This window comes from Phalacrocorax carbo, chromosome Z, assembly GCF_963921805.1.
Source record: "Phalacrocorax carbo chromosome Z, bPhaCar2.1, whole genome shotgun sequence".
In the NCBI taxonomy this organism is placed as follows: domain Eukaryota; kingdom Metazoa; phylum Chordata; class Aves; order Suliformes; family Phalacrocoracidae; genus Phalacrocorax; species Phalacrocorax carbo.
The window spans coordinates 37314186-37335236 of record NC_087548.1 but is presented as its reverse complement, the minus strand read 5'-3'; the positions used below and the strand labels follow the sequence as shown (position 1 = coordinate 37335236).

Here is a 21051-nt window from a genome sequence, read left to right as displayed (position 1 = left end):
TTTCAGTGATCACACGGTGATTACGGTGAGACTCATCTGACCTGTTTTGTCCTCTTTGCCATGAGTGCTGGACTATGTGAAATGCTGCTTCCAGCTGGGTGTCTGCTGAAGGACAGCTTGAGATCCTGTGGCCTGTCAAAGAGCTTGAAATCTAGTCGTGGGAAGTTTTTATAGCTATATAGATGATTTAAAAAAAAAAAAAAACAGAAAAGAAAAGAAAAGCTTTTCACATACCTGCTGATAGCAGGAAAGGCATACAAAGACAATTTGTGTGCAAAAACCTGACAAACAGGAAAATAAAGAAACAGGGAGAGGGGGTGGGGGGGAAGAAGATAGCAAGGTCCTTTTAGTCTTATTCACAAAGATATCACAAGAAGATGCCTTAGACATTAAATCTCCATAGACAATGGCAAGAAGAACCAGACTGCCATCCATACCATGAAGGTCAGGGAAGGACAGATGATGATTAACAAGGACAGCAGATGGAAACTGAACCGTTGTGATCTCCAAGAGAGACAGGGGAAAAAAAATTCATGCCCAGAGTGTCTTAAACTCCACACTTTCTGCACAGGGCTGAAAAACACTGAGTTACAGAAGGCTGAAAAGAGGAGTGGGTGTTTTGTTCTTTTGGTTCATCAGCTGCAGATCAATAGTACTGGGCAGATCCATTACCCACCCCCTGTCATTCCCACTGGGAAACAAAGTGCACTGCAGTTGCTACAAAATACACATAAATGGCTCAAACAGGAAGAAAGACACTGAATACATGTAGAGGAGTATCATTATAAAGTTGGCAAGAAGTTACTGAAAACTTAAAACCAAAATCCACGTTCCCTCAAACATACACACACACAAACACTGACTTCTAGAGCTTCAGAAACTTACCAGAATCTGGGCAGTTTGAATGCTTTTTAAAGATTCTTCTGAACATTATATTAAGGCAAGTCTTGCACCAAGGTGGAACATCTGCACTGATTAACGTCAGAAGCATTCTAGTTTCACTACATGTGACTGTTTGACTTGTACCTGTACTTTGGCGCTCGGTCCTGTCCGTCATCAGTGGGAGGTTCTGGTGGCATTATAAACACTGTGTGTTCACTTTTTTGTGAATCATCAAGCTCAATCAACCGTGCATCTTCAACAGAATCTACATCAACCTGAAAAGAGAGTTTGTACTCTCTAAGTACAGAGTTTGGCTGTATGATGCAATATCCTTTTAAACGTTAGTTATGTTAGTATATGTAAAAATATATTTAATATATACTGTATTTTATTATATATAATATATATAAAATAATTTTATTTGTTCTTATTACTCAAATATCAAGTCCACAGCCTTGCCTTTCCATTTTTATTTCACTATCAGATATCTCTAAATGTTTTGAAGGACAAAGTACCTTCTCTCCTTTTTCTGTTCCTTTATCTGGAAAGAGCTGGGAAAAAAGAAAAGAAATTTTTTTATATTTGAGAGTTTCTTCTCAACTCAAAAAAAATCCTAAATATTTCTGTTAAAGCAGTGCTGAAATATTATATAAGAAACAGTAAATTTCATATTACTGTAGAAGCAATTAATCTCTTCAAATACTTCCTTTGCTGAAAGTAAGGAAATGCAGTAATCAGCACGCTTTAGGCTGTTGACATTATCTACTAAATACAAAAACCTAAATCTGTCAAAAGAAAGTGCTTTCATTTAGTTTAATTGAAAGATTGCAATAATATCAAATTATTAACAACAGTAAACAAAGTATACTCTAGATGCATACCCCATACTCAGCAGAAAGAAAAATAAAGGCTAAAAAACTTTTAAACACTTACTTTGTCATCTGTTTACAAGTGTTAAATTGATCAGAATCAATATTGAATCAAAGACTTATTCTGTAAGAACTTGGTATGAAAATGAAGGTCATATTTAAAAAATGTGTATTAAAAATACACATAATTGTCTAACACTTAATTTTTATATTTTGAACTTGGCATTTTACATATGAAGCTATAAACTCAATAACCCATCTAGACCAGAACCATGCTGAAGAGACTTTGTTTCAAAAAACAGGCATGGCTTACTGCAATCTTTCTCATATAAAATACAGGCAATGAAAGGGGAGCTTATCTGCATAAATCAGTTTTGACAAGTGGAGCACTAGGCATGTTTTTGTGTTTTAAGTTTAAATTCTGTGAAAAAAAGCAACAAGCAGATGACCACTGGTAGATAATTCCACATTAGAGGTGGGGTGATTAACATTTAAAGTGAAGACACAGATGGCATTGTGCTAAGGTGTCTGCTACTGGTATTTCTCATCTTATAGCCTGACATACTACAGGGCTTTAATGGAAGTTTCCTGTACCAATGCAGAAAGTGATGACCATGGAAGAAGATAAAGGAAGAAAATGACCAAGCAATAACCACCAAGAATTCCAATCCCTCAAAATACTTGCTGCAGAGGCTATCTACCTTTACAACTAAAAACCTGGACAATAACACAAAATGAACAGAAACATATAATTTAATAGTATTGCTACATGTTTTTCACCTTTTCTATGCAGTCATCAAAAAATGCCAAGCCAGTATCCTTGTCACTCACAAAACTGCACTCTTCAATAAAGCGGCTGAATATCTGCGTTTTGGTGAGGTGTGTGTAGAACTTTGTATAGGCACGGTCTCTGCTTTTTAAAAATCCTGGTTATAAAAAGGAATACACAACTAAATACCAGTTATGAGTTCCAAAAGAAATTAACGTATAAAGTGTCAACATAAAACATTTAAAGTGCTATTACATAAAGTAGGGACTTTATCAGGAAAAACTACTACTTATCACTATTTGCATTTGGAAGATAGAAATAACAGGGTTTTTTTAAATAATTATTTTTCACCATAGTTAACAATACTTGGTAAGCAATCACCCCCATGTAATCTGCTCACTGTGTTCGTGCAAGAAAAAGGAGATGATGACCTCATACAAAAGCAGAAGTATCTAACAGTAAAAACAAGGGTAAAATAAAAATTATGTTACCCTAAGAGGTGACGGGCCTGAAAATAATCAAGACTTTCCAAACCTTTGACTAAAAATTCCTTCTCAACTCTCTCCTCCAGTAATTAAAAAAAAAATCAACACCACCAAACAAGCAAACAAAAAAACCCTACCCCAAAACCACATACAAAACAAATCACCTGTCATATTCTATATATCATTCAACTCATGAACAGATCTGAAAAGTTAAGGTGATAAGATGAGGAAAATGAGATGGCTTTTGCTAACCATTGTTCCATTATGTTTCTGATCTCTGCCCCATTCTCTATTACCTTCCCATTTACATCAAGAACTTTACTTTGTTTGTCAAAACTGTGCTTCCGGCATTTTTGCTCTGTACAAATTGAGAAATTTCATTCCCAAGAGCTGCCCTCATGGAATATATCACACAGAGAGGGCATCAAGCTATTGAAAGACAGCAATACCAGAGCTATTGCAAAACTGCAGTTCTGTATGCATATAACTGTGTTCTTATCACCTTTGAATGGTTTAACAATTTCAATTTTAAATATTGCTAAGCACTGTACAATCAAAGGGAACTTTGACCTTTTGAAGTTAAGCAGCTCCTCAATCCTAAAGTTGTAACGCTGCTAATAGTACCAGCAGCTGCTTTGCCTCACCCTCACCTTGATGATCAAACAAGGAATCAGCAGCAGTTGCTTTATTTGAAGGTGCCTGTGTGATTGGCTTGAGGAATGTTCTGTATCCCTTTAAAATAGATGCCATGAAACGCAGAAAAGCTTCCTGGATCTCCATCTCGAGTTCTATCATCTTCTTCTGCCAGGAGAAATCTGCCTCAATAGGAGTCATCTCCACTGCAGAGCCTTCTTGAGTTTTCCTGTGAACTAGCAATAAGCAACACATACAATCCTATATTAAAATTAAATGCACTCAAACAGGTAACTTCTGCAAGATGCTGATTTCAATTTTTTTTCTTTTTTTTCTACTTGTCCATATTCAGAAGTGGCAAATGCTAGAAATCCTGTGATTATTTTCCAATTTGATCTGGCCCATATGTTACCTCACGAGTTGATTATGTGTTTTTCTAACTCATCCAGCCCTCTGGAACATGAAACAACGAGGAGAATCTCAGCTGAGTTCATGTCACCACCTGCCGAACTGAATGTAGGCTTTCAGTAATGTATCAACACAAAGGACCGTGTTTTCCCTGTTCTGAAGATTGCACATCCAGAAAGAAAGGACCTAAAACTATTTTTCTAATCAAAATTCTAACGTTTTAGTGCACCAAAGGATAAAAACAAGTAGATGACATTCAGAGTTTACTTTTGGACTCTTAAAAAAAACAGTAGCAGGTACTGCTGAAAGTTATAGTTCCATGCTTTTTATTTTAACAAAAATATCAATTATTGTAATATAAATATTTACATAGAAGTATAAGTAAATATTATAGCATACCTATTATAACATTGCCAAGATAGAAAACTATCTACCTAAAAAAGACCACTGGTTCTGCTCAAGTTAAATTAGAAAGTAGTTCTACATTAGACAGATTGCATGACATACCCTGCTGATAAAACCAAAAGAAAAGCTGAGGTTTTCTAATGAAGTAAAAGCTATCTGGGGGAAAAAAAAGAAAAAAGAAAAAAAAAAAGAAAACTGGGGCAAGAACACCTACTTCTTAATTAATGTATTTTTCTGTTTCCATAAGTGACAGATTTTGTATATCTTGTATACCTATACAGCCATCATTGTATCTTTCTCCACAATGATACAACCTCAGACACCCTGAACCATTACTTTAAAGAGCTTATCTAGAGTCAGAAAGAAGCAATACCTGAAAACTGTTAGGTCAGCTACAGCTTTGGTCTTACCTGTCCAAGCCATTAGGCTGAAGATGGCCAGTTTTGCTTTCTTTTGACAAAATAGTTTGTCAAAATTTAGCTACTCGATTATTTTTGTAGAAAAGTAATTATCTGAGATATTCAGCAGTATTTGCACAATGGCTGAGATATTCAACAACATCAGCCTCATATCCCCATTACCTGTATTACTTTTGATCAGAACTGTGAATATTATTGTTTTAGGTCAAGATCCAAACATGTTTTAGCTGAATCTTTCTTTAAATATAATTTAGTCATGAATAAAGGCTTAAAGGCTAAAAAAAAAAGGTCAAATTTTAATAAGTCACAGCAAAGAAAATAGAAGTCTAGAAGAATAATGCACAGCACATACAACAGAAGGAAGTCCTTACATTTATATACTAACTCTAATTTATGACTTGTATGTGTGTATTAAAAAATTTAGTAGTTTTCTTTGAATATTTACTTTCCCCTGCTTTAGGCATTTTCTGTTCTTACCCCTTCCCATTTTATTTTATATATTTCACCTGCTGCCAGCTGTGGGTGCAGTTTCTTTAAGGTGCTGAGCAGATTTTTACATGGCTTCTTAGGAAACTGCTTCCAGTTGGTGCTCTTCTTATCATCTGATCTAAAACACAGGGAAAAGGAGAAGGATATATAAAATACAGACCGTTTAAAAAGAGTAGCTTCCACAGCCCTAAGTTGTTTCTTTTTCAGAACATAGTAACTAAAAAAAGGAAATTATTTTGAAAAGAAATCTTTTCACTGGTGCTATTTGTCAAAAATAAAAAAATGGGAGTGACATAACTCAGAATTTCATCTCCTCAGATAGAGAACAGTATAAATTGAGCTGTGAGTAGAGTTTGCAGTCTGTAAGGAGGATCTGCATTAAGATTTGATTTAGACTTTTTAGTTGAAGTTTCACTTAGCTGATTTCCCATTCAGAATTTTTATCAGTCTTGCTAATACAATTTAAGCACACTAATCTGTATGCAGTTACTATGCAAAGTCTACACTACCATAAACCTGCCATACCGCTACTGATAGAAATAAAGGCAGTTTGGAAAACAACATGAACTTATTGCTGCAAAATGCTGGAAGACCAGTCTGGTAGCTTTATGGTCATACGGTACACTGTAACATGTTTATGGCAACTCAGTTCCAGCTTTAGGCACACGCTAGCCGTGACTAGGAAGACTGGGAATTCAGTTCACCATTTGAAAATTAGGTGATTAAGCAGTGGTGTAAATCGGCCTAAAGGGATGCTCATCTTTGTTAGAAGGACACTGGGTACAATGCCAGACCTTGTTTAAGCAGTCAGGGCTGGAGAGAGAGAGTAGGGAGTAAATCCTGAGAAATCCTGTGCCTCTTTCTAGAAGGCAGAAGGTGAGGAAGAATTGCTGTAACAGGGAGCACAACAAACATTGTGACCACACAACCTAATCAGTTGTTACTATCTTGCTTTGTGCTTTGCATCAGTGAAAAGTTTGTTCAATTATTATTTGCTCAGTTGGCATCAACACAGAACTATCTTAGGAAGGAAGCCAAAGTTTCAGGAGTTAAGAAAAAAAAATGCACTCTTACAGATGCCTTTGCCCCTTTTTTCCCCACCATAATGGCATGCCTATAAAGAATATAAGTGGTACTGTTCCAAAAAAGCAAGGGAAAAAATCCTGCTATAAAAATAAAACAAACTCTCAAATCTTTGCCCTTAAAAGACTACTTTACTTTAACCAGCTTTCAGTGTTACTTTCACAGAGATCATTGAAAACATCCAAAAAGAAGGCATTAAGGAAGATGCTGAATGAATAAAAGGCCATCAGGGAACTTTTTGCTATCATAAGATAGCCGCAAACTTGCTCTAAAAAGATACTACACAGGCAGACTGATAGACTAGAAAATACTAAATTCTTCAAATGTTATTCTTGTATTATGCAGTCTTTCAGAGTTAGCAAGAGTGCTGTTAAATGCTTTTACAACAACAACAACAATAACAAAAGAGCAGCATTGCCACTGAAATAAAGAGGGGCGGAAACAGATGCAGATAAAATAAAATGGAACATTAATCTTTACTCACTAATAACGTAGTATTTTAGAATTCCGTATGATCTTAACACAAAGTCCCTTATGGAGATTTGGTTTTACCTACACATCTCCAGAATTGAAAAATATTCTCATTTCCAGGTTAAAAAAGTTTTATAATGCAGGTACCAACATCTCACATTTACTAAAGACAAATGTTAAATGATATCAAGTTACTCCGGAAGTCAAGTAAGTGGTAAGATGAGATATATGCAAAACAGGCAGTAAAAAAACCAAAACTATCAGTTGACTATTGAAAGAGAAATGGACTTACAAGACTGTAAAAGAAAAGGTGCAAAAATCTTTCCAGCTGAGTGACCCATAAGAGGTCAGCCACTCATAGATTTTTAGTTCAGTAACCAAAGTAAGGCTGGTACTTGGCCTTTCCAGCAGTCATCCCAACAGACTCTCAACATCCTTATCCCCCTGCTAAATCCTCTGTTTCTGTCTCCTTGATTTATCTACAACCAATCTTCAACTTCCATTCTACTTATGAACAAAAACATTCAGGTATTTTTCATTGCTAATATCTTCATGTAACAGGTTATCTTCCTTGATTTTCTTCAATACATTCTTCTTTCACAACACCTATTATAATTATTTTTTTGTGGCATTATACTTTGATATACAGTGATGAAAAAACTTTTTTCAGTGTTTTTAATGGGGATCTAGGGGAAGGAGAAAAGAACAAATAAAAAAAAAAACACAGTCTGCTCCATTGTTTACTATTTCCTTTGATGCTACTAATAAAACATAGCATTTCGGTAAGGCAAAGGAACCATTTGCTTCAGTAGAGGAAGGGTCCTTTTGACACAATGAAAATAAAGAAAGCATTCAACTGACCCAGAGATCAAATTACTAATTCAAACTCAAGTTAATAAAAACAAAAGTCAAGAGCTAAAAAGTGCCATGAAATGAAGTAAAACTATATTTTAACAGACAAAAGATGTGCACTTAATTTAGTGATGTTCACCCTCATCTTGAATGAACTTAGATGCCTTTTTCTATTTATGATCTAATTAATCAAAAATTGAAAGGTAATTCATGAAGCTACTGAATTAAACACCTGAAACAACGGAATTTTCAACTGTTATTTGTACTCTTATTTAGATATATTACAGAAAAACTAAGTTACCCTGAATTAGCCTCTCCTGAAGAAGGCGTGAAGAAACTGTTCATGCAACACTTTCAATTTAAGAAAAGGATTAAAAACATAATAATTAAGTGAAACTATTTTAGACTGAATGTAGCCAAGACACCAAATTTCGCTTGACTGACCTCAATAAAAATTTGGTCCCTGTAACTTAGGAAAAAAATTCTCTATTAACAGTAACATAAAGTGCCCCAAGCACAAGAAACATCAAAAGCTGTCTTGAAGGGTCCTGAAGTGCTCATGTTCACACCAATAGTCATTGAACATAGGCAAAACAAATGTAAAAGTGGTATGTCAAGGTGAAAATATAAGAAATGGTGGGACAGGGGAAAAAATGAAATATCAACAAAACAGCTCTTCTTCCCTTTTTTTAGCTTTTGTCCTATATCCCTAATATGCAGTACTAGAAGTGGAAAAACAAACCAGAACACATTACCATTGTTACTAAATTTATAGCAATATCTGCACCACATTTTTATAGGCAGTCCCAAGCCTTGATCCTTGACTTAGTAAGTTGTCATTTGCTATGAAGCATTAGAAATGAGAAAAAGAACAGAGGACAGTAAGAAATGAACCACTTTGAAAAAAACAATGTTTAATAGTTTTATCTCCTGACCATTTCAGCAACCTCTCCATCTACAGATAATTGCAAAAACTCCATAGAACTTACATGTACACCATGTTTGTGTCTAAGTCAATGCACACAATATCCTGTGGTGGATCATACAGATCAAAGTATCGTGAGTCAACTCCAACAATAAATGGAACAGGTGCACTGAGTACGGTGGCCAGAGACAAAGGACAGAGGGGGATATACGGGCATTGCCACTGAAATGGAAATATCATCTGAAGGAAAAATTAAGTGAAAGCAATGTATTAAAACACAACAACAGATACTGTACAATAAAAACCAATAAGTTATACGCAGCAAGTTGAACTGAAATTGCTAAAAGCCTTTTAACACTGTCAGAAAAGAGCCTTCCAGTTTGAACGCTTATTTACAGCACATCTCAGTTATCTATGCAAACGTGTTGATCATTATAATAGTTATAATAACAAGACATTCTAGGGCACTTTAACTAAATGCTATTGCTGAGAAAAATGATTATTTAGTGCATCAATCATTTTAACTTAAATAAGCCTTGCAACAACTGTGAAGTTTGAACTGATTTCTCTCACTGCTGTACAGAACACTTTACACTTACAGCTACTACAGCTTCAGCAACTCCTGTCAACACAGCTGGTCTAAGAGAATGGAGGAGGATCTTGCCTTCTAGTAATACAAAGAGTAACAGAGTGGCACAGTTTTCCGGTCCAAGATTCATGAGCAGAGTGCGAAAGTTTGCTCCACTAAAGGATGGGTGGGGAGGGGAAAGAGAATAAGAACATTAAGAGGGTTAAAAAAAAAAAAGTTACTGCTATCGAACTTCTGACAACTGTTTTAGACCAACTAGATGAATGGTACTAATATGACCACACATCAAATATCTACCTATCCATCTAATTGCTAGCACCTCAAAGAAACTTAAATTCAAATGCTGTTGCTACAGAAATGTATGCTATATCATCCTACGGCTGAGTTTTTGTTGTTTATGGTGTGCTCTCTCATATATGCACAGGCATCTTGTCTTCATAACTGTAAAACAGATCTAACTGGTTAACAACTAATCTAAGCACAAACAACACCAGTAGTTTCATATGATGGGTTACCTCAGACAAAAATAGTAAACTGGAGTATCCATCTGATCTTAGAATGACAGTATCAAATTCTAATACTAGTCAAGTAAAATCAATCCATCATTCTGCTAACAACATGCTTTTAGCTTCTATAGTTCAGACTCCATTTCATTTATTTGGACTGTACACATTTAGGAATTGTAATGACATCTGTAAGAGGTGTAAAAACTGTCCTCAGAAAAGTGCTTACATGCTACTTTGCAGTTTGGTGGCTAGTTGCAATTTTTCACTTAAGAGGCTGTGTAACAGACGTGATCAAACACAGCATTCCTCTTAATACAGAATATTGTATGATAATGTTTAAGGGGGAAAATATTAAGAAAGGGACAATATTCTGTTTTTCAACTGAAAAACAAACCAAAAATCAACAAAACAATCCAAACAAAACCCAACATAACAATCATAGGGAGCTCCAGCCCTAAAGATGTAGGCAATATCCAGAGACAGCATAAACCTTCAAGCACAGATACAAATTTTTAGGTATAAATTTGAATTTCCAAAATGTCTGCACACTTGTGCGTTCACTGATTTCACATAACTGCTTGACGTAACTATTTCTCTTGAATCAAAAAGGGTTAAAAATAAGATCAAAAAGTCTATGCTATCAAAAAAATTTTTGCTTCCTACATAGGTTCTTGTGTAAAACATATTTTAAAAGATATTTAAATACATATTTTTTTTTCCTCACAGCCTGCTTTTTGTTTTTCTTCAGAGCTCCTACAATAACCTGGTAATTCATCTTTATTTCATGATAATTAGTGATATTATTCTTCCACAGGGGACAGGTCTATGTCAAAAAGACAATACTGTGTAGTATTATAAATGTACACTGAGCTTTCTGTTTATAACATCTAATAATATTGCATAATGTTTGGCTTCCTTCTATGACTCATTCCTATTTGCCTCTGAATTTTTCAAGTAGCATACATTTAAAGCATTAATAGTGATACCTTAATGGCAATGGTGTAGAAACTGGCTGAGACAATATTAATGCATCATGAGCAGAAAGCTGAAAGATAAAGTAGTGCATGATTAATATGGACAACTCCAAAGTTAATACAGTATAATACTCCAATATAAATTTATATCCATAGCTTCATAAACTGCCTGGCACACCGAGTCACAATGTCATGCAAGACACACAAATCGGAGACAATCTTTGGGACTTGTGTTCACTAGGTCAAGAGAGTTAGTCACTGAAATGATTCTCAGAAGTTACAGGAAATTGTTTGTGACTCAGTGTTGAACACGTAACTGCTGCTAGGTGATTAAACAGAGAAGCATAAAAGACAGTACCCTGGGGGACTAACCTTTGACCCACAGTAGTGGGTGGACAAATGAGAGAGAGACAGAAAACAAACAACACCCCCCACCCCGAAGTAATGCAAACGGTGCTTATAAAATGAAAGTGTAATATATAGCAGACATTTCAAAAGTGCAGGTAGGACACTGCTGCCATCTGCACCACCTGAACTCTGAAATAGTTTCCTTTCCTAAATTACCCTGGGTTTATACCAGTGAAAATGAAGACCAACCCATCCTTCTCCCCCCATCTCCCTTCCAGCAGATCGGTATTTAAAGCTGAGTAAAAAGCCTAAAATAAGAAAGAATGCTTTCAAAAGCAGAAAAGATGGTTTGTTATTAATGTAACTAAAAATGGATGCAAATGTTCTGCATTACCTGCACAAGAATTCTTGGCCTTTGTGGTGAAGGGAAAGGTATATTGTGCATAAAATGGGATATGTGCCTGAAAAGCAGACAAGATATTAGAAAACCAGCATCAGGGACTAATCAGGGACTGAAAATAACGTTAATCGCATTTTGGAATTACTATGATACCATGTTTTAGAAAGGCTCTTAAGATTTATTTACTGTTTTGATATGTTTAAGAGCCTATTATGCAAACTGAAACAAAGAAGCTCCATTCACTCTCACTTCATGTGTGAAAATTAATACTGGCGGCTTCAGATACGTATGCAAAAGATAAGAACACACTGGCATTCAGGCAAGCCATTTAAAATCCCAGGCAAACTAACTAACCCCATTCTACAGAGTTTCTAATGAGGCTTACCTAAGAGAAACTATATACTTCACTGCCACACATCTAACACAGTTTTGAAGGTAACATCATATTTCAGCAAACTTTTAGGACTATTAAAAGCATCCTCTCTCACACACACAAAGCTGCATTAGTTGCAGTGCTTGGAAACAAATACAGATATTCATTGCTAATGCACAGAGTCCCTGAGCTTATATTTATTAACCTAAAATGCAGGACTGCAAACATTAGGGTGTACCTTACAGCTCAGCCATTTTCTGTGCTTGATGTAGTTATGAGAAAGGTAAATAGGGGTGACATATTCTAACATAAATGCCACGGTAAAATTCTGTTCACTTTCCTGGCACTGCAAGAACCACTACTACTAAAAAGAAGCAGCAATAGTTTCTACCAGTACAACACAAGCTACCCAGTGCAAGCATTAGGCTGGAGCAAATATACCAACTAAGTGTGACATGTATAATTCACATGACTTCTTGAGCTGATATAACTACCTTCCCACATTTACTTGAAAAATGTTTTACATACTTTTCAATGGGAAGAGGATGAGGTCCAGAGACAGAGAGTTTGTAGATGAACATAAGAAATTTTCGAAATGCTTCAAAGAAAGGCCAGTGTGAGAGAAGACAGATGCATTTGTTGGAATTGATGGACTTGGAAGTAACCACTTTCCTCTCTACAGCTGTCAGGAGACCCAGATGCAATTGTTGTTTTTCTGTTAGCAGCTCCCGGGGATAAGGCTCATAAAACTGAATAGCAGCACCATAAACCTAAAGGATGAATAAAAAACAGCTGACTATACCCAGTATTTAACGGGAGATTGGGTTAGAACTTTCAAAGCATCCTGAAGTCTTTGGTGTTTGCGCACATGCTATAGTGCTTTTGCTGGTAGCTTGTGAAATGATTTTTCATTTATACAACAGACGCAAAGTATCCTTATAAACAAAATGCTTTGGACTCTTGTGCCTCTTTTCCTCTTTTTCATTCCACTTTCCTCAAGTATTCATGCTCAGTAAACTGAAATGGAAGGAACCAAACTACATGCTGTGACAAAACCCTTTCCATTAACCATTATGGTCAAAAACAACCTGAAAAAAACCCCACCAAAATCCAGCCCTCGTGAAAAACTTATGTTCAGTAAATTCCCATATCACTACCACAGTAAAACAATAAATTTCAGCTTTGACTTCACTCATTTTATCAAGCAAAACAGCTACTGACCTTTCCTAATCTTCCTTCCCTATTTGTCAGAATTTCATAATTAAGTGAATTATTCTGGCAAGCTTAGCAAAAGGAGAACAGGGAAAGATGGACACAACAATATACATTGCCTCTGAGAAAAATACTGGCTGCTACTACATTCCTCCTTGCAAAAGAAGTATTAATATATTGGAGAAAGACTTTTTTCGTTGTTTGGAATGAAGAGGTATATAAATTTCCCTGATGGGGGACTGAGGCAGAGTAGAAGTTAGGCTGTTACCATTAATAGAGCCAAACTGCTGTTTATTAATCACAGAAAGCTGATCACACATTACAATCAATTACTTCCTCATGCAGTTCACCCATACACACAGAGCTGGCAAGCTGAAGCAACAGCTGGGAGACCAACCCCAAACAAGGGCTCCCTTGCTTCATCAGGTATACCTATAATCCTGTATTCTGTGTCTCTGTAGAGCAGACACTGCCTTCTCACATGTGGGCTGAGTCATGCAACACATTTTTGGTACCAGCGTTTGCTGGTGGCCTTATACAGATTTGGCAGATGGATGGTGTTCTGAATCTATCACTTCATGTGAATTGAGCAGGATCACTGGTCTCAGGAGCTCATCTGTTTTTCAGAGTCTTTCACACGCTACCTCTCAGCACATACTTTTCCCTTCCCTGCACTGCTGTTTTCTGGTAACTGTTTTCCTATTCAAGCACATAGATACCTACAGAGCCCAATTACACAAGTTCATGTAGGAGTGGCTTTTAAGGTAACCATCAGAAAACCATAACAACTTAAACATTGCTAACACATGTGGTGAGTGAAGACCTCCAACATGTAGGCTCCACCTCTATTCCCAGAAATTTCTTACTTTAAAGAACAGGGAAATCCTTGCACTTTGAGTTTTGCTTTTGTTAACTGTATGATTCAGCTTACATGGCACTAAAGAGTACATACTCTTCCGGCTATTTCTTGCTTTGGTTTACTTCCATCTTACATGAAGGCTTAAGAAATAAAATTTTATAAGGGAGTATTTGTCAATTAATTTTGTAGTATTTCTCAAATACAGAAGAAACAATGCCTATTTATCTCCAAGGCAGCCATTTGAACTAAAAGCAAAAACCAATCACAGTGTGGAGCCATACCTTTTCTGCAGAAGAGCAGGTCAGTACAAATGTTGAGAACACTGGTAGTGGGTATTTGGTTTGAGGGTCCCAGCACTCAATAGTAGCCCCCATAGGAAGGCAGAAGAGGGGTACAGATTCTGACAGTGGGAATGACTCATAGTTCTCTTGAGGATATCTGAAAATTAAGCCTTCAGAATGGGAGAAGGAAAAGTAAACACATTGGCTCTGCAAGCCCTAAATAATGTAAGCAGTATATTTTCCACAATATGCAGCAAAGTCTGTTGGTTATCTGGACTTCATAACTGCAGATTACATCTGCAGAAGGAAAGTCTCTCATTTGACAGTAAGACTAAGTCATCCAAGTTAACAATCATTTTAAAATTGCATATGATTACTGAAGCACTCCCTCCCTTCTAGTAACTGCTCAAGATACAGTACACTTGTAAAAATCAATTAGTGAAGATTTTTTACTTTAAACCAGTTGGGAATTACCTGTGCTATTTAAATGTACCATTAAAATGGATTTTATTACAAAGAAATTACTACAAAAAAAGTGATAATTTATCTACTATAAGAACAGCAGCAATACCTCCATTGAAAATAGGATGAACTAGCTGACTGTCCACATTTTCTGCTAATCAGCCAATATGTTCACTTCAAACAAATAATCTGGAAACTGAAGAAACATCTAAATCTTCTTGGTAGAAAACAGGCACACAAGCATTGGTTTACTATTGCTGTTCATCTAACTTTTTTATCGTACACTCACTTCAGTACCTATGCTTTCCACTTCTATTTGGTAATTTACTCTTTTCAAAGGAATTTGGGGCACTTAGTGCTCAGTAGAAACTCTTGACTTTTTTTTTTTTTACTTCTTCAGAGAAAAAAATAATAACCTGTAGCAATGCATTAAAAGACTTCTTGCCACTTATTGTTCAGAATATTTTTCACTTTCCTCAAATAAGAAACAACTGAATAGCTGTGGAACTGAAGGGAAGAAACACATATTTTCAAATTAAACGAAAGATGTTGCATTAGCTGTGAGACATAAAAAGAAATATGACTAAGGTTGAATGGAATCTTTAATTACTACTTCTCCATCAACACCAACACAAGAAATCTGAACTCTTTTGTTACATCTGAATTGCTTGCTAAGCTTTCCGCTAAAGCTTCTAAGCTACCAAAGCTGTCATGCTAAGAACTAAATTAATACAGAACAATGCTATTCCTATTAAGACATTATAGGATTTGTTTTCAACTGACATGCTCTAGGAACAGAATTCTGACAGACAGGACTCAGGCTTTTAAAATTACTACTTGATTTCAACAAGGCATTTGATTCCTTCTCTTAGCATGTTTAAACAGTCTGCTTCTGAAATTACTTACCAGCTTTGTATGCTAATGAGTTAGAAGCTGGCACAGACTTCTTGTAACAAAGGTACACACTGGAACCCCACTGGAAGACATAAGTTTCATCTTAGAACCATCAAAGACAAAAACAGGCACCAGAGAAATCAAGTATGAGCATTTGAATACACTCCCACTTACAAACAAAGCAGACATTTAAATAAAAAGCGTTACAGAATAAGATGACTGGTTGGCTGCTGAGTGCATTTAATCATGAAATTGAGAATTCACCCTTCTCACATTTTTTAAAGATTACAGTATTTAAATAAAATAATCACACCACCACACTACTCTGACTTATTTCGACAGAAGAACAGGGAAAAGTTAAGTAGATCATTTGCAGCTTCACATTTTCTTGGTTATTTAAAAGAAGATTCTTATGGGCACCTCATCAGCGGAAGTGAAATTCTAAATATTACCACCTGAAGCTTTCATCATACTTCCATAAACTTCTTATTTACATAGTATTTTTGCAGTTTGTCTAAATACAATCTACCATTAGAAAAAAATAACTTATTTCAGCCTGAGTAAACTAAATGCAAAACAGACTAAATAAAAGTGAACTGATTGAAAAAAAAAAAAGAGTACATGAAGAAACTGTAAGCAGTATTTATAATTCTTACATGTCTTCGTAACATGGGCATTATTAATGACTAAGAAAAAAAGCAATTGTGATTCATCCCAAGTATCAGCATCACCAAGGCAGGGGGACAGGAATAATTAAAACCAAAAACAAACAAGCAATACATTGCACTACTCCTAAACAGCACCTAGACATGAATATGCAAACTGAAGCAGTGAGTAGCCAGTATGAAGAAGTAATTCCGAACAACAAAGGAAATCAGAGCAATAAAACCTACAAAACTGAAGTATCACACGTGGTATATAAGATGCAAGAATCATGATAGAACACAATTATAACAGTGCTAAGAAATGTTCAAAGAGCTACTTCTTGGGGTTTTGTTTGTTGGGTTTAAAAAAAAAGAGAGAGTGACTGAAGCTTTTAAATACTCACCATGCCACAATTTAAATTCTTATCAACTTTGCAGAATGTATGAGGAGGGGTTTCTCCTTTGCTGGTAACAATAACACAGATATCTGTCACTGCCAGTGAATTTTGAGGTCGTATTGGAGGAGCCCTTCGATATGTGATAAAGATCCGTTGAGAAGAAGCTGAACTGTTGTTAACATTAGCGCAACGACCGTAAGGAGTAGCTTGAATCACCTCGCAGCCTGAAATGATGCGTTCCTTCCCTTCATATAGAACTCTGCAGACAGGAAGAAAACAAACTATTATGCACATTCAAATAGATTGAAGAAATAATAACTAAAGCTGACTGTACTCCTAGAAAGCAGACTATATCTTACATGGCCATACAGTAACGTTCACATGATACCTGGATTTTTTTTAGCCAGACCACTAGTTTAGATCACCATATTCTTAGCAAAAAAAGAAAGCTCCTTCACAGTTTCACAGCAGCTAAATGAGGTAAAACTTCACACTCCAATCTTTCCCAAACACAAATTCCTAATAAGGAATTGACCATGAGAAGAAATGTAGAAGTCAAACCCTACATCACTGCCTATTTTTAATGCAGATGCTATGATAGGGCAAGCTTTATCTCCCGTTCCACACCCAAATAAGCAATGGTTCCATTTTCTTGATTCTCTGCAGCAGGTACAGACTACTTGCCACCTTCAAATGACTTTTCACCTTTACAATTCATGGCAAGATTTAGGACAAAGGTAACACATTAAAATTTTGTTTTGTGGCCTGCAGCTTTCCACATGTAGTCCATCACAACTTAACTTTAAAATAAAAAATAACCGGGCAATATATCTTTTACTGTCGCAAAACACCCTTGTTTAAATATTTGACAGAATACTGATAAATATGTATTTGAAAACTTCAAAAAGTCACGTGTTAAGCTATGAAAAGGTCTTTTTCCAGATCCAACAATTCTCAGAACTTTAAAAAAAAAAAATATATGCCATTAAACTTCACAAATTACTTAAATACTACTGTCCATCTTTAAACTGGAATATGCAAATACTATTGTTTATTTTGATTTCACCAACATGTACCTTGTTGTAGTATTGAGGATATATATGAACTACAGTCCTAGACTACTTTAATAAAAAGCAATGAAACTACATGAGTTGGGAGTATACTGATGTAGCTACCAGGCTGCCATATAAATTTATTCAGCTAGTTCGTGGAGGACAATATTCTTGCCTTCAATAATAGTTTCAGTTGTAAAGAATTTGATCATCACATTTTTCCTACATTTAAAACAATGTGTAATCTCAGGTTCAAAACCAGACTAATACCAGTACTTCCAAATTGCAACATTAGTTTTCATATACTACCTACTGGTTCTTGTACATGCTATTCAAATTACTTCTAAACTAAATAACCTTCTGGAAGAACATGTATTTTGCTCTTTTTATTGTGTTACTTACTTCATAAAGTTTAAAAAAAACAAAAACAAACAAACAAACAAAAAACACCAAAAAAAAACACACAAAAAACCCAAACACAAAACCAACAACTACACTGGCAGAAGTTCTCAGGACATCTTCATTGTGCATGAAGAGTTTACATGAACTCTTCACATCACTGCCTTACATTAATCAGAAGATAATATTAACAGAGCAGTTTCCAATGGAAATTTCAGTTCATTATTATTTAAATTTCATGTACTCTAAACAAAATCTAAGAATTTAAATTTATTCCAAACATCTATGTGTGTTTCTGTTCCATAAACATTGGTCAGCTGACAGCTTGTGAGAAGGAAAACTCAGAGGTTTCTCAGAGAAGCTGAGAAGGAAGCTGATATTAAACAGAGAATTCCAGTTCAATTTAATAGGTTTACACCTATTCTTAGGAAGATGCTTAAAGACTGAAGAATTTCTCAGTTGTGCAAATAATTCTAGGGCTTAAGGGGCTGACCAGCATTCAAGACTGTAACAGTGAGGTCACCTCCCATCAAAACCAAAAAGAAAATGAAAGCAACTCTCACCCCTACATATAAACCAGCAGAAGTATTATTAAAACGACACCGTTTCCTGACCTCATGCATAGTACTGACTTCAAGAAAACAAGCAAATCAGAAGAAAACCACCACCCGTGGATCATTCAAATTAAACACTGATTTTAATGATTCAGACAAGAACATTCAGAAGGGACGCATGAAATATTTAACATGTCACCCTGTATATACAAAGTCCTCCCTGAGAGAATAAATTTACTCTTACTTGTTTCAACTTCCCACTGTCTGCCTTCAATTAATTAATACTGATCGGGGTAAGACTTGTTTCCTGCTTCTATGAGCTTATACTTTGGCCTTGATCATAAGCACACCTTATTTGCTACATTAGTCTATCAACTTCAATAAAGTTTCATTTCTAACAATATGTATCCTACAGCTTCCTCTAGATGTTAGGTCCTTTCTTTGTAAGAAAGGCCAAAAAGCTCTTGTTATCTCTCCGTAAGGTTGTTTCACATTGTACATGGAAGTCACCTCATGACCACTTTTACTGATTTAAAGGTACACCTCAATATATCAGATGACAGAGTTCAGAAAGATAGATACTACCTTCTTGCAGCTATTGAGTTAAAAACCTTAAACCACAGAAAACTCTGCTTCTGGAAAACCATTTCAAAACAGGCAGACTGTTGCAAATTGCAGCATGTGGGGCTGCTCTCCAGCTTGACTTCTCTAAGTCCAACCACATTTCTGCCTCTCACACTCCTTATGCAAAATAACTCTTTATAACAAGTCATCCTATCTCATTTAGGAGAAGGCACTATGCAAGTATTGCATAATAAAGGAACTAACATAAATATACTAGGCAGTAGGAGGGTCAGAGGAGAAGCACTGGGTCAAGCAGAGGGAAAAGATTGACTTATCTTTCATTTCTACTGTACCACTATTATTATTTGTCTAAACATACAAGGGATTAGTTTAATCATAATTATCCTAAGCTGTTTTAAACACCCAACTGCAGTTGTCACACTGGTAGGACTTAAGGAATAATGGAAGATGCTGGCTGTTAAGAACATCTTCCAGTTTCTATTATGGTTCTTGAAATTTGAGTTCAATTTAATTTTAGAAATACATCTCTAGTAAAGAAAAAACATTTGTTCAGTTGACACTCCTGCAGGTACATCCAGAAACCAGGTATGCAGAATGAGATGGGTCCTTGGCACAGAACCACTAAACAAACTAAAATTTCCCATCTTAGTTAAAAAGAAAATTAGTATTTCTTTACTTAAACAATGCAAGTTACCTGATTTTTGCATTACTCAGTACCACAAGGACTATAAATCACTCGACTTTACATATATATTAACAACCTTGACATAAGACTATGGACTTGACCCTTTCAAGGAATATGCTCTTCCTCTACCTACCAAATCCACTCAGCATGTCCACTGACTTAATGGATATTTAAGGCTCAAAGATAAAATATTCTTTCACACTCAGGTCTTTAATTAAGAGAATAGAGAGCAACATAAATTAGCCTTCAGGCTGTACATATACCTCTTGCCCACAAGAGAAAACAAAACAAAAAAAGGTTGCTCTAACCATATCTTGCACGTAGTTGCAAAACTGCAGGAACAGCAGGGAGAAAACATTCATATGCATCATTGGTCAGAAAGAAAAGCCTGCCATCATTTGTTAGGTGTGACACCCTAATTAGATCTGTGTAAAAGAAAATATAGAATAAATACTACTTCCCAAATGCCACAGTTTTCCACCAACAGTTTTAAAAAATGTCGCTGTTAGGAAAGCCCTTAGTCAGCCAACTATTTGCCTATTTTACTTATTGGTATTCCAGATTAAGCATTACCTCAGTATGCTAGTAGCACAGACTATAATATTCACCACCTCAAGATCTTGGGGGATTTTGTGATCTTGGTCCTGAATACTTATATTAAACTCAGTGTCCTGTAAGTAACAAAATTAGTTCACAGTTTCCCTGCCAAGTTGCATTAGCTATATCTAAGGTTTTTAAACACAGCACTAGTAACTCTTTAGGAATGTAAGCCTCAGACGTCAAAAAACATGGGTTTTGAAATACAAGCATGATTACCGTAACCAAGAGACTACATAATCCAGTGTTTACAACCAATCATGTCAGAATGTGTAAGCAACCTCACAAATACTCTGATCTGACAGTAAGGCAGGCTACAAGGTTCTAGGTAGGTGGATAATTTTAAGATCTTTGTTTCAGTGTCCTACCATTTTTAAGTGGTATCTTCTACCTTAAGCATTAAAGTGAACCCCACAAAATGGTAATTTTTGTCTTCTGAAGTCATCACTTTCAGATTAAGCATGTTATATTTTTGCATTTACACTATTGCCATTATTATAAATTAATTCTGTACTATTCTCTTACGTTTCATAACACTGCAGCACAGAC

General features: G+C 35.7%; 1 protein-coding gene across 5 annotated transcripts in view; it reads right to left on the bottom strand.

The window, feature by feature from the left end:
* DENND4C (DENN domain containing 4C) overlaps positions 1-21051 on the bottom strand; it is a 390193-nt gene that overhangs the window by 29348 nt on the left and 339794 nt on the right. For all 5 annotated transcript variants that reach the window (XM_064437871.1, XM_064437869.1, XM_064437872.1 and 2 more), the window contains 14 exons: positions 16637-16889; positions 15601-15670; positions 14233-14402; positions 12409-12650; positions 11502-11568; positions 10772-10830; positions 9290-9434; positions 8755-8930; positions 5377-5477; positions 3656-3874; positions 2532-2677; positions 1398-1433; positions 1027-1157; positions 42-174 (listed from right to left, as the gene is read on the bottom strand). In XM_064437871.1, the coding sequence (XP_064293941.1) occupies positions 42-174; positions 1027-1157; positions 1398-1433; positions 2532-2677; positions 3656-3874; positions 5377-5477; positions 8755-8930; positions 9290-9434; positions 10772-10830; positions 11502-11568; positions 12409-12650; positions 14233-14402; positions 15601-15670; positions 16637-16639 (1698 nt within the window). In that variant the 5' untranslated portion in view covers positions 16640-16889. The remainder of the gene's footprint in view (positions 1-41; positions 175-1026; positions 1158-1397; positions 1434-2531; positions 2678-3655; positions 3875-5376; positions 5478-8754; positions 8931-9289; positions 9435-10771; positions 10831-11501; positions 11569-12408; positions 12651-14232; positions 14403-15600; positions 15671-16636; positions 16890-21051) is intronic.